A 12344-nucleotide genomic window follows, 5' to 3' on the forward strand; every position below is an offset into this window, starting at 1 on the left:
CTCACAGGAGGCCTGGTGACTGCAGATGCCATCATGTGGTCACAGAATGGTTAAGGTTGGAAGGGACCTCTAGACATCATCTAGTCCGACAGTGTGGTAATGTGGCAGGGAGAGCAGCCCACCAGCAAAGACGACGTATTTGTCAGTGTGGGCGACCAGCAGTGACCAGGTTTGCACCAAGCCACGCTAGGGACAGGGTGCAAAGGCCCCTTCCACGTGCAGTTCCTGATGGCTGAGTCTTCCCTAAGCAATGAGGGCAACTTCCAACCTGTCACCTCCCAGGAGAGAGCTGGCTGCAGCTTTGCCCTGTTTTAGGATTTCCTGCTGCATCAGACCGAAACTCCTCGTCACCAGCCCCTGGAGAAGCTCATGGGGCCAGTGCAGCACCTGGCACAGGGAAGCTAAGGGTCCTGGTTTTGTGACGCAGAGCAGGCTGCACCAAGGTCTCCTTGCTCCCCTGGCAGCACAGCATGGATGTTCCTTCGGGACGTGGTTCTTCTACCCTCTAACCCTCCCTGCAGACACATTTATTTATCCTTAGTCTAAAAACGGGAAGTGAGGAGGGAAAAAAAAAGCACAAACACAGAGGCATCTCCCAGCACAGCAGGCTGAAGTCTCGCCAGGGTGGGACATGGGGCTGCTGGCAGCAGTGGCAGGGGATGCCTGGGCCGGGCATGAGTGCTGCAGGTGGGCACCTCACATCACACATGTTGGAAGCCTCAAAACAAATGCGAACGCAAGACAGGAACTGCTGGCCCCCCAAGGAAGGCCACGGCACCCCAGTCCAGCTATTGACTCCCCTCGGCATCTGATGTGTGATTTTTCATCTGCAAGGAGAAATAGCAGAGAAACAGCATGAGGAGCCACCTGACCCAGGCAAGAGGACCAGATGTGTCCCCCTGTCAAGCACAGCACCCAGCAGCACCATGGCCTGTGCACTGTGGCCAGGAGGACAAGGGAGGGAGCCCAGAGCCACCCCTAAGAGGCCCAGGGCCAAGGCAGCATCGAGCTGCTCTCTCTGGGCTGCATGGGGCTCTGCCAGCCCCAAAGCCGCAAGCAGAGAGGGCTCAGCAGCCACCAAACCCCCCTAAAGCCCCAGGGCAGGGAGATCTGGGCTCAAGCAGCGATGGGCTTTGGCAAAGCAGATAGCCAGGGCCTTGCAGCACAGGGGCTGGTGCCAGCCTTACCGGCTCCTCGGTGTCGGTGCTGTCCTCGGCGCTGTCGATGTCGCGCAGGTCACTGTGCCCCTCGGCTCCTGACCCCTCTTTCCTCTGGGGTTCCCGTGACCCTTCTGCTGGGGATGGCGACTTGTCACCAACTTCGACCCTTTTCTTCTCACTCTCCTTGGACCCTGCAGGGACAGCAGCAGAAACTGAGTGGAACGTGAGTCTTACACTCACAGGGCAGGGCGGGGAAAGCCCCATCATGCCAAGTGTCTGTGGTGAGCCCGGCCATCCCTGGGCTTGAGTGAGGCCCACGGAATTTTCCAGCAGGCTCTGGAGGCCAAGCTCACTCCTTTGCATGCAGGGATGGTGCCCACACCTCCACCTCACCCCGTGGGGCAGCTCCTGCTCACACCAATGTGTTGATGCCAGCTGGGGCTCTTGCCCAGCGTAGTCAGGTATAACACGGTTAACACCCCTCACCTGAGAGACGCTCTCTGCGCTGGTCCATGTGGTCCAGGCTCTCCAGCAGTCTGTCCACCTGTGCCTTGATCTGACTCAGCTCCCCTTTGATCGAGTGCAGCTCCTCGGCCCGCACTGCGGCAGCATGGGCAGAGGAGCTGTTAGGGTCCCTGTCAGAGCCAGGGGAATCCGCAGTCCCAGGACATGCTCCCGCCGGGCTCCTCCACCCTTGCCGGGGCAGTCATGTCTTTGGGCAATGGCAGTGGGCTCAGGAGCCCCCAGCCAGGCAGCCAGGCCCTGGGGAGCTGCTTCTCTGCTGGAGCAAGCGACCCCCAAGCAACATAGGCCCATCTTCCAGGGGGACTGATACTCTGTGGGTCTGGGTCACTGTGTTTCTCTCCCCATCCCAACCCTGCCTCCATGAGCAAACCCCTCTGTGCTCACCAAGAGGCTTCCTGCATCCTCAAGGTGCCTGATGGAGCTACCACCTTGCTCCTTCCCTTCTAGCCAGGCCATGTAACACTCACACTTCGTCCGCCCCGTCGTGGGGCTGCTGCTGCTCCTCGTGCTGGGTTGGGGGCTCAGGCTTCTCTTGCCTCCTGCCCCAGGGTGAGTTCGTCGGGCTTTGACGGGCAGGCGGTTAATGAGGGGAGGGATCTTCTGGTACTCGTAAACCCTGCAAGGGCACAAAACCACGGCCGTGTGAGCAGGACAGCGGGACAGGTGAGTCCTTGCTCTGCTCCTCCAGGCAGAGCAGAGCAGCGAGGGATTGTGCCAGGCAGTGGCACATCTGCATCAGGGCTGATCACAGCCTGTACCGTGGCCCCTACCCCGGTCACTCCACCCCCAAGGCGCGCAGCCCCAGGAGGCTGGGGTGCAGGAGCTCCACGAAGAGCACTGTGCTGCCAAATGTCTCCTGGAATTGGGGGACCAGGGGGACCAGGCTGGGCCACCCCAGTGCTCACGAGCCCCCCCTCACGCCACAAGTACATCCCAGGCTCACCGGTACGGGAGGTCGTCCCGGTAGAGGTCGTAGTCCAGATCGCAGTTACTGCTGCGGGAGGCAAGAGGAGACAGTCACCCCCGCGGCAGCGCAGCGCGGCCCTGCTGCGGGACAGCCCCACCGAGCAGCACACGGGCACGGCGGGACAGGGCCCCTCCTGCACGACCTCCTCCTTGGCCCTGGGAGCAGGAGGCATCACAAGGGGTGACAAGCAGGACTGCTGCTGTTCACCCTGCGGCCAAGCAGGGTATTTGGGAGCCTGCAGTGGGAAGAGCCTCAGCTGGAGCAGGCCTTGCTATCTGGAAATCTGCATTTCGAGCTCTCTGATGTTAAATTTCACGCTCTCTGGCTTCATGCACGCGCTGTCTGCTCACTCAGCTCCACATTAAGAAGTGATCTGTCAGCAAATCACCTCGATGCAGGCAGCCGACACGCTCGCAATAAGCAATGCTCTGTGAACCAGGGGAAGATGGGGGGAAAAAGACGCTGAAGCTCATTTTGCCGTTTCAGCGCCTGCAGAAACCCAAGGCCAGGTGAGACGAAGCCCTGCACGGAGCGGGAAGCCTCCTCCAGCCGTGTGCTCGGAGGGACAGTCGAGGACAAGGTGACTGGCAACGCTTAGGAGAGGCTCCTGGGGCTGCAGAGCACCCACAGCCTGGGAGGAGGCCCCAGGCAAGCGGCCCTGCCAGGTCCTGGAGGCACAACCCAGCCCTGCTGCTCCGGATTCGGGAGCTCCGGGTGCACCAGGAGGGTTAGATTCCCTAGCGCTGGCAGGAGTGCACACAGCTGGAGATGGCGCGTGGCGCTCGTGTGGCCCTGGATGCTATTTCTGTGCCCAGGCGCCCAGCCTGGCCAGCCGGGATTCCTCTAAGGGGGAGCAAAGAGTCTAAAATAAACAAGAGATCAGGACACCTGGCCAGCGGGTGCCCCGCAAAGCCTCCCATCCCAGCACCCAGCCAAGGGCAGAGCGTCCCTGTTCCCATCCCCAGGGAGCATTACAGGCCTCTCGCTGCTCAGCCCCTTGGCCAGAGCGCCGGTGCTGCTCCGCCAGCTCTGCCCTTCACCTCGTCCCCTGCCTCCGGCCGGCCGGTCCTTGCGCACCCGCTCCCACGCTCTGCGCCACTGTCACGCAGGCCAGGAGCAGCCCAAAGCCCCAGCTCTGCTTAGTCAGGGCAAGGAGGCTCCCCTTGAGCTCTGCCACCCAGCACAGTGCATCCCAACACTCATCCTGATGTCCCCCCGCCCAGAGTGGGACTGCTCGGCCCGGGAATCTCCATGAGGAAGCGACCGAGCGCTGGCTGCTCTCCACCTTCCCCCCAGCCCAAAGTCAGGCCTACGGCTTCCTGGGCACAGCCAAGCACACCACAACCATGACGGCCAAGAGCGTTGCCCAGGTCCAGGGTTGGGAGCCCACCCTGTGCCCATTCCAGAGCCACCTCTGAGGACAAAGGTGGCTCTGGGGACCATCGTGACATTTCTGAGGGGTTCGCGGATGACTCACAGCCAGCCTCAGTGCTGGCCCTCCTCTTTTAGGCCCAGCTGGCAGGGCTGGCAGCGCCAGGGGGAGTGGGTGCCAGGAACAGCCTGCCCCTGTTGTCTGCACCTGGAGTTATTTGGGGAGCTTTTGTTTCAGCCCTGCTGTCTTCCAAGTTTCCATCAAACGTGATGTGCAGTTCCATCTCCCCGTTACAGGGACAGCGAGTCCTTCAGATCCCTACCTCCAGCCAAGGGCAGAGCCTGTGGCCCAGGGAAGAAGGCAACAAACTGTCCTGGGTCCTGGGAAACAGCTAGAGAGGGGAGCGGACCCCACACACACATGGTAAAGGGAAGCTTTCACCTCTGCACGTCCCAGACCTTTCTCCAAAGGTCTCTTTCCATCCACCAGAAACATCTCCGCTAACAGTTGGAGACGAAAGCACCAACAAACCTGTGGCAAGATCCGGGCTCAACAAAAGGAAGGTCCTGCTGCTGTGTGGTTGTTCCACCCAGAGAAATCCAGAAGCCAAATCATTTTGTTACCCTTTGAAAAAGTCACAACACCTCCTCATATGTCAGTCTTGAAGGAGTCGATCAGCTCTCCAGACCACAGTGCTCTTTGTAACCACAATGCTGCATCCCCTGGGCACGGGGCAGCTTCTGCCTTTGCTCCCACGGCCTCCAGCTTTCTCAGTTGCTGCTCCCAGGACTGGGGCCACGGGAGACGAGCGTATTCGGGGAGAGAGAAGAGAGGAGGCTGCTCGAGGGAGGCACAGCCTCCGCCACCACCTCGGCAGCACCCACCGTGAAGGGAAAACATGGCACCATGGGGCACAAGGACAGCGGGTGCAGAAAGGCAGAGGTGGCACGGATGCACGTAGGGCAAAGCGAGAGCAGGTGGCAGCAGCAAATGGACAGACCTGCTGCACGGGTGGCTCGGGGAAGTGTTTTGCACATCCAGCTCCGGGCCAGGGCCAGAGCGAGGACTTTCCTGGCTCCACTCTTTGCTCTTCAGACCAACTCGTGGCAGCAGTGATAGCAGCAGCTCCGGTGGGTGCTACGTGCGCTGCGTCGCTGCGCGCGCAGGAGCTCCCCAGTCCCGCAGCTCTCGTGGCCTCAACTCCTCACTCCCGCACGGAGCCTCCTCCGGGCGCCCGCTGCGCTGTCCCCATGGCAACGGTCGGAGCAATTAGTTCAACCAGGTGTTTGCAGGAGCTCTCCAACAAAACAGAGCCGGGTGCCGGCTCCAGTGCCCTCCCCAGCGCCTGGCACAGCGGGGCCCGTGCGCCCTGCAGGCCCCCAGCCCACCCCGCCATGCGTCCCGCTGCCGAGCACCGCGCAGAGCCAGCCCGCCTGGGCCCCGAGCGCTCCCATGCCAAAGACAGCAAGGCCGGCAGGACGCTTGCCCTCCAGAAAGGACTCCAGGCTCCTTCCAATTCTGGGTAGGCTCCCAGCTGCATCAGCACCGTCTGCTCTGTGCCCCTCGGGCTGCTCCTTCGGTTCATGTTCAGCCTGCGGACAGAGGGCTCCTGTGATACCCTCAGCTTGCTCTGGGAGGCTCAGAGCAGCCCCACGGGCTCCAAGGAGGAGGAAGGTCTCCCTGGCAATGGTCTCAACACTGCCGCCTGCCTCAGGACTGCTCCACGTTTGTTCAGAGCCAGCAGGACCCGCAAAGCCACCATGGCCGGGTCCTTGCAGCGCCAGGGAGCTGAAAGCGCAGAGAGACGGGGTCTGCTTTCCTGTATCTATTGGCCACCATCCCAGTGTCTCCGCTGTGCCCCTAGCCCGTTTCCTCAGGGGACAAACGTGCCTGCAATGTCATTTGAAGGCCAGGACTGCAAACACAAGTCTACATTTATAAACAGGTGTGGAGCTCTCACGGATTTTCATCACTGGATGAACAGAACCTTCCAGACAGCTTTGGTTGGGAAGGGAGATACGTTCCCCACCTTGGTGCATCCTAACGGTAACAAACACCTGGGCCACACACAGCATGGCAGGAGGTGAAGGGTTACAATGATATTTTGTACCCAGATGACAAAATATCTGAGCTATGGAGCAACAAGCCCTCTGCCACGCTGAGAGTCTGGCAATGTGGTCATGGGCTTGAAAATCGGAAAGGACTCTAGTCCCTTCCTCTCCATTGCCCCCATTGTGGGGACTTGAGGTGTCCCAAGAATTGCATAGGGATGGGACATCCCCTCGATCCCAATGGATGCTCTGGGACGGGCAACCAGATGAGTCTGAGAGCTGAGAGGTGAAGAGCAAGGGGAGGAAGAGGAGCAAAACACCTTGAAGCCACCCCTAGCGTGGCACTTGTGACAGTCCCCAGGCCAAGAAGGGCCTCCTGGCACAACCCCACCCCCGACATGAGGGCACTCACTGGTACATGGTGCTGCTGTGCTGCCTCTTCTGGCCCAGCCTGGCCCGGCTCAGCTTGGGTTCTCTGGCCATGTCCAAATCTGAGGGAAGAGAAAGCAGGGGAGTAAGTGGTGAAGAGAAAAGGGAATCCCAACAAGCTGCCCCACACGGCTTCCTATGGGACAAAAGGGCCCTCAAGCACCTTCTTCTCACTGTTGGAGGCTCCCAACCCCTCTCCAAAGCCACCCGAGTCCAAAGCACCAGCAGGAAGAGCCCAAGGCAGCAGCAGGCATGGGACACACCAGCTCGCCAGCCTTTGTGCAGCACACGCGCTGGAAGTATTGTACAAACAGCAGAGGAGCCTGTCGTGAGTACACCAAGGTATTTCAACAAATGGAACCTCCATTCTCCATGCCAAGACTGGCTGTTAAGCATCAGACCAACGGTTTAAACATCTGCAGTGCAACTTGCAGCTTTCTCTAGGCTAAAGCAGCCTTTTGGAAAGGGGCAGCAACAGCCCAGGCAGAGCCTCTTCCGCCTCGGCCAACAAACCTGCTTGGAGCATCCCCTGCAGCAGCCCTGCTAATCCCACCGGACCAAGCGCCGCTGGGGAATCATGGGGAATCCTCTTGCATTAGCACTTCCAACATCCAGTTTGTCCATTTTTTTGGTGAGAAAAATGTCTCTGTACCAGACGAGACACGAGTGAGCACTGCCCAGCACCAACAGGCACTGGTGGGATGGAGGCAGGAGTCAAGCCCAGCATCCCAGGCGCTTTGCGCTCCAGAAGGGCCGCAGAAGAGATGTTTGCGCCCTGTCAGAACCACCCTGGTCAGAGAGATGCTTGGCCTTCAGCAGCAAGTCACCTTATCCACTTCTAAAGCCCCTGGCTCTGCTCCTATCCAAGTACTCACCAGAAGGTTTCCTGCCATCTGAGCATCGGCACCTTGCCGAGCACGGAGATTGCAGGAGTTTCCTACCCCCAGACCCAGGGAAAAGCAGGAGTTTCACACAAGGGCACATCGGACCTGAAGCCTCTGCTGAAACTCACAGCTCAGCCAGCTGCCTGACCTGCACATCCTCCGGACTGACCCTGCCCATCCTCATTTCTGGGCTCTGTCCTTCCACCTCGTGTTTCACACAGCCCAGACATGTCCAAAATGACCGCACCACTCCGGAGGGACATGGCAGGGGCTCCGCAGGGCCCTTTGCTCCCATGCCAGGGCTGTCTCTGGACGTGAACCTCACCAGCAACTCCACTTCTTGGCTGCCACATCTGGCAGATCTCCTCTGTGACAGCCTTTTTCAGGAACGGTTCCACTTGCTCCTTGACAATCTGCATCTAAATGGCGGTGCCCACAAACCAGCGGGTGCTTCTAAAAGATGAAGCCCATGAACCCGCTGCCCGCCAGCTCTCTGGGGTTCCTCTGCCCTGCATTCCCAGCTGTGTTGTTCCCCTCCTCCCTTTCCTAGGCAATTCCACTCATTTTAACATCATCTACTACCTCCTGACAGACCCCCCATGAATTACGCTGAATTTCATAGACTCTGCCCCACTCCCTCCATGCTCATCCTCTCCAGATGCCTCTCCCCCAAGCCCCGGTGCTTCCCTCCCAGCTCCAGAGGCTTCTTTACCCTTTGCTTAAGATCACAGACAACTATCAGGACACATAAGGTTAATCAAATCTATTTTTTAAGAGTACAAATTTAACAGCAATTGCTGCAAGTGTTTACTAACATGTAGATATAGTTAATTTTGTATTCCCCAGCCCCTCACCCCAAAAAAACCCAAGCAATGTAAAATCTCCTGGCAGTGCCTTTCTCATTAAAGCCACTCTCTGCATTACTCATGGCACATTTACCCTCCCAGTGCTCACTGCTTTCTTCCCAATGGCTTTATTCAGATTGGAGTTGGACTCGTGAGGCAGCAAGTAATTACCAGAATCAGTTTTGATTCCTTTTCTGGAGGATTACAGCTACATTCTCTTTTCCAAACCATAACAGAGAGTGCTCAAGTCTTACAAGATGGGGTAGGCAGGACAGAAAGCATCCCAGAGTCCAGCACCAGCTGATCTCCTAAAGCACTTTGGGCTCCAAAACCGCTCCGACCCTTGGGATGGGAGCTGGTGGCACAAACGTTGAGTCCCCCCTCTTGCACATTCTCCCTTAGCCATCGTAACTGTTACCATCTTGAGAGGGAGACAGGAATGAATAGAGGGCCCTGGGTTGCAGCCCAAGCATGAGGGGTTGAGGAGACCCTTGCTGATTTTGCCTCTGCGCCTTCCTTGGACTCAGGAAGTCCCTTCCCTCTCTTAGTGCACCTGACCTCACCCCATCTCTCAGGGGCCTTGAGGAACAGGCTGCAGGGACCACGTAGCCTCAAGCCAAGCCCAGGAGGTTCAGGTCCTTCCCTGGTGTCACCCCAGACACAGTTCAGCTGCCTGGTTGCAGCAAAGCAAGCCAGGTCCCCGGGGAAATGCCATTCCCTCAGGTGACACTGCAGACACCACAGCCCTGGGCAACACAGCGCTGACACTTCTCAAGTCTTCTGATGCCAAAACACATCAGCTCCTCTTGGTGCAGCTCATCAGAGAGGTCTAGGCATGTGGGACCACACCAGAGGGGGCCAGCTCTGCCATCGTGGTGCCCATCCCTGCAAGTCCTTCCCAGCCAGACCTTTTGCACAGGCCCATGGCTGCAAGGGCTGCACGTTGGCTGAGCACAACCCTACCAGTGCAGCCAGCCCAAAGCACTACTTTTTTTTCCCAATTTGACTTTGGAAGACAGAAAAGAGCCCAAGTGCCAGTGGGTTTCTGTTGGCACACGAGAGAGCACAACCCAGAGCCGCTCAGAGGAGTCGGTCCATAGAAACCCATGCCAGGACTGGAGCTTTGCCCTACTAAGCACCGAGCCATAGAGCAGAAGGATCCTGTGGCCGTGGTGATCATCCCGGCTCTGACACAGGGGGAAACAGGCCTGCTGCAGGCAGCCAACATCTCACTGACCAGCTAGAACCTCCACCGAGTCCCTTCCACCACACTGCCCAGTGTGCCGCAGTGCCACAAACGCATGGCGAGCTCCGGGACAGGCAACTGCCTCCAGCCCTGATGAGCATGGAGGGTCTGGATCTTAGACACGGCTTTACAATGGGGTCTAGCTGGTGGTCACAGCTCCACAGCCTCTCAGACCTGTGATTTTTGGGCTGCATGGCACCACTGCTGTCATTGCAACACTAGCACCTCTTTTACCAGTGACCAGATGCAACAAGAGGTGACATTTCACAACCAGAGGGCACACCAAGGTCAGCATCGATGACAGATATGGCCTGGGGAGCTCTGCCAGAAGACCCAAGGCAGCGCATTCCCCCAAGAGGAGCAAAGGGCTGAGCGGTGCATTTGGTGCCAGGCTCCCCAATGCGTGCCCAAGCTCGTGCCAACGTAGGCTTCCCAGGGATGCAAAGCGCATGTTGCCCCCTAGCTCTGCTCCACCAACGTGCTGCTCTGGCAAGCCTGTTCTTGGCACACAGTTGTCTAGCTCCTGCTTCGAGGCCTGTCCATGTCCATTCTGGTGCGTCCATGGGATTGCCAAAGCGGTAGCATGGCTACAGCTTCCTGCTTGCCTGAGGGGCATTTCAGCCCTTCAGGCTGCACCGTGGGGAGCGCAGATCTCCCTGGCCAACCCCTTGCCAGGATCTTGGGGTGGCAGAGGCACAACCTGCCACCCGCTCCTGCTTCGTCCTTCGGCTGCCCAAACACACGCGTCTCCCCGCTTGGTTGTCTTTGGAGGCAAGAGCATGAGCGTGGCCACCACGTGTGGCCTTCCTGGGGGCCTCCTGCACTTCCCCCCACGGGGCAGCCCCTCGCAGCCATCCCGGGAGCTGCGTGGTACCAGACAAGCAGCTGGACGGCACCACATCGGGGCAATGGCTCCGTGGTGGCTGGAGGGTGAGCCCGGCCATGTGACACTCCTGTCACCCCTTCCCCATACACTGCTGATGCTGGGGGGTTACAGGTGTCCCAGTGTCCCATCCCACCCCCGGGAGGTCACCGCTGTCCTGGCGGGGGCATCCAGAACCGGGGTTGGTGGGAACGCGCACGGGTGGATTGGGCATCTCCTGGAGGGCATCGCTGTCCAGGCGCGATGCGGGGGACACGTCCGGTGGTGGCACCAGGAGGGGACCGGTCCTGAGGAGGCATCAGGGTAACGGGGAGCCGGTGCGGGGAGAGTGGGCACCGGGGAGCCCTTCCCGGGGACGGCACCAGGAGGATGGAGAGGAACCGACGTGAGGGGTCCCGAGGGCGCTACTCACATGTCCAGCCCGCGTCCCCGCCGCGCAAGGGAGTCATCGCCCCGCGCGGCCCCGCGCGCCCCGCGCGGCCCCGCCGCCACCGCGGCCGCTCCGGGCCGAGCGCGCCGCCGACGGGACGTACCACGGGCGGGCGCGCGCGGGGGCGCGGGCGGCACCATCGCGGCGCCGCGCGGGGGGGAGCCGCCGACCCCCGCCCCGCGCCGGGCGGCAGGGGGCGCGCGCGGGACCCCCGGCCCGGCGGGGCGGCGCGGGGCGGCCCCGGCCCGCGGCCCTGGGCGGAGGAGGCGGCGGGGGGCGCCCTGGGGCGCTGCAGCCCTTCAGACCCGTTCAAACCCGTTCAAATCCGTTCAGTGCCCCCCGTTTCGAGCTAGCAGTGCCAGGCGGTTGTCAACGCTCACGATACCCAGCTGGCGATTTGCCTTCTTACTCACAAAAGCGAAGCGAAGCTGCAAACCCGGTGGCTTCACGACGCAGTTTTCACTTGCCAAAGCGCTTGGTGCTGGGAACGGTTTGCCTCTGAGACGTGTGCTGCCATTTCCGCCATGATTTTCCTTGGGTAAAAAGATAGTTCCCAGTCTGTAGTGCCCCCAAAATGGCTGCCTGTGCTTGAGACTTTTCTTCCTCCTTGGAGACTCTTCGACCTCCCCACTCAGCTCCTTTCTCCGGTCACCTACAACCTGTTGTCCTTTTCCTCCTTCACGGATGTCTCTGTTGCGTCCCAGATTTGTCTAGCTCAACATAAACACTTCTTGCCAGTCATCCAAGGCTTTGGAAATGATCCAGACAAGGCCTATTGAGATGCAGGTTGGGTTTTCTGCCTATGCATGTGTGGCGATTGCACAAAAACCCTTACACAAACACCACGGCTGGAGAGATTTTGAATTCACCCCAACGGTAAATCGGTATGTGCTATTTCAAAGTGAGAAGGCTAATTGAGAGAGATGTAGCACGAGATACTGGTGTGACAAGTATGTTTTCTACAGGAGAAATACTTTGCTTTCAATCCCAGCCTGTGCTTGGTATTAGAAATCACATTAGGTTCCAGTCTGACTGTTACAGCTCCGCTATTGCTCCAAGCCTTGGGCCATTTTACCAGCTGGTGAAGGGAAACAAAACCTGTAGTTTTTTCAGACCCTTGGCACATGACATTGTCCACCACTGAGCGCGTCAAATCAAAGCAGCCAGCAAACCCCAGAGCCTCCTCTTGTCCCAGCCCGCTGCAGAGGCTTTCAGTGTCCCACTGTCACCCGCTTAGCCTTGCAGCTGACTGACATTCCTCCAGCCCAACTCACTCCCCAGCTCATTAGGTACTGACCCTGCCCCTTCCCCATGACCACACGTTCCCATATCCTTTGTTCGCACTGAGACTGTGCCTCAAAACACTTTTTTTTTTTTTCCTGGCTCCTCCTGAACATTATCAGGGCTGGGAGCTGTTAACCCAGCCCATCCCTCTCCTGCTTGACTGGAGATGCCAAGCAGTTTAACCAGGTGGCATCTAGAATCACTGAGACATCACAGAGATAGCTGTCCCAGGAGAAGAAGGGGACATTTCTGGCCTCCTAGGATCTCC

At 59.1% G+C, this 12344-nt stretch overlaps 1 protein-coding gene across 1 annotated transcript; it reads right to left on the bottom strand.

The window, feature by feature from the left end:
* Positions 1–788: 788 nt before the first annotated feature.
* Positions 789–10811, bottom strand: LOC104565444 (RNA-binding Raly-like protein). Its single transcript, XM_088529115.1, has 7 exons — positions 10775–10811; positions 6488–6566; positions 2629–2679; positions 2153–2301; positions 1647–1760; positions 1188–1351; positions 789–827 (listed from the first exon to the last, which is right to left on the bottom strand). Exons 1-7 carry the CDS (start codon positions 10809–10811, stop codon positions 789–791), a joined length of 633 nt encoding a protein of 210 aa, XP_088385241.1.
* Positions 10812–12344: the final 1533 nt, after the last annotated feature.

The sequence above is a fragment of the Tinamus guttatus genome, unplaced genomic scaffold, assembly GCF_059628265.1.
Source record: "Tinamus guttatus ecotype Peru unplaced genomic scaffold, ASM5962826v1 Tinamus_guttatus_pri_ptg000323l, whole genome shotgun sequence".
NCBI classification, from domain to species: Eukaryota; Metazoa; Chordata; class Aves; order Tinamiformes; family Tinamidae; genus Tinamus; species Tinamus guttatus.

Coding starts and splice junctions, on each gene's coding strand:
- LOC104565444 (XM_088529115.1), bottom strand. CDS start 10,811: ATGACTCCCTTGCGCGGCGGGGACGCGGGCTGGACAT. Junction 2,302..2,628: donor CGGGACGACCTCCCGTACCG/GTGAGCCTGGGA, acceptor GTGCCCTTGCAG/GGTTTACGAGTACCAGAAGA. Junction 1,352..1,646: donor GCGCAGAGAGCGTCTCTCAG/GTGAGGGGTGTT, acceptor CTGTCCCTGCAG/GGTCCAAGGAGAGTGAGAAG.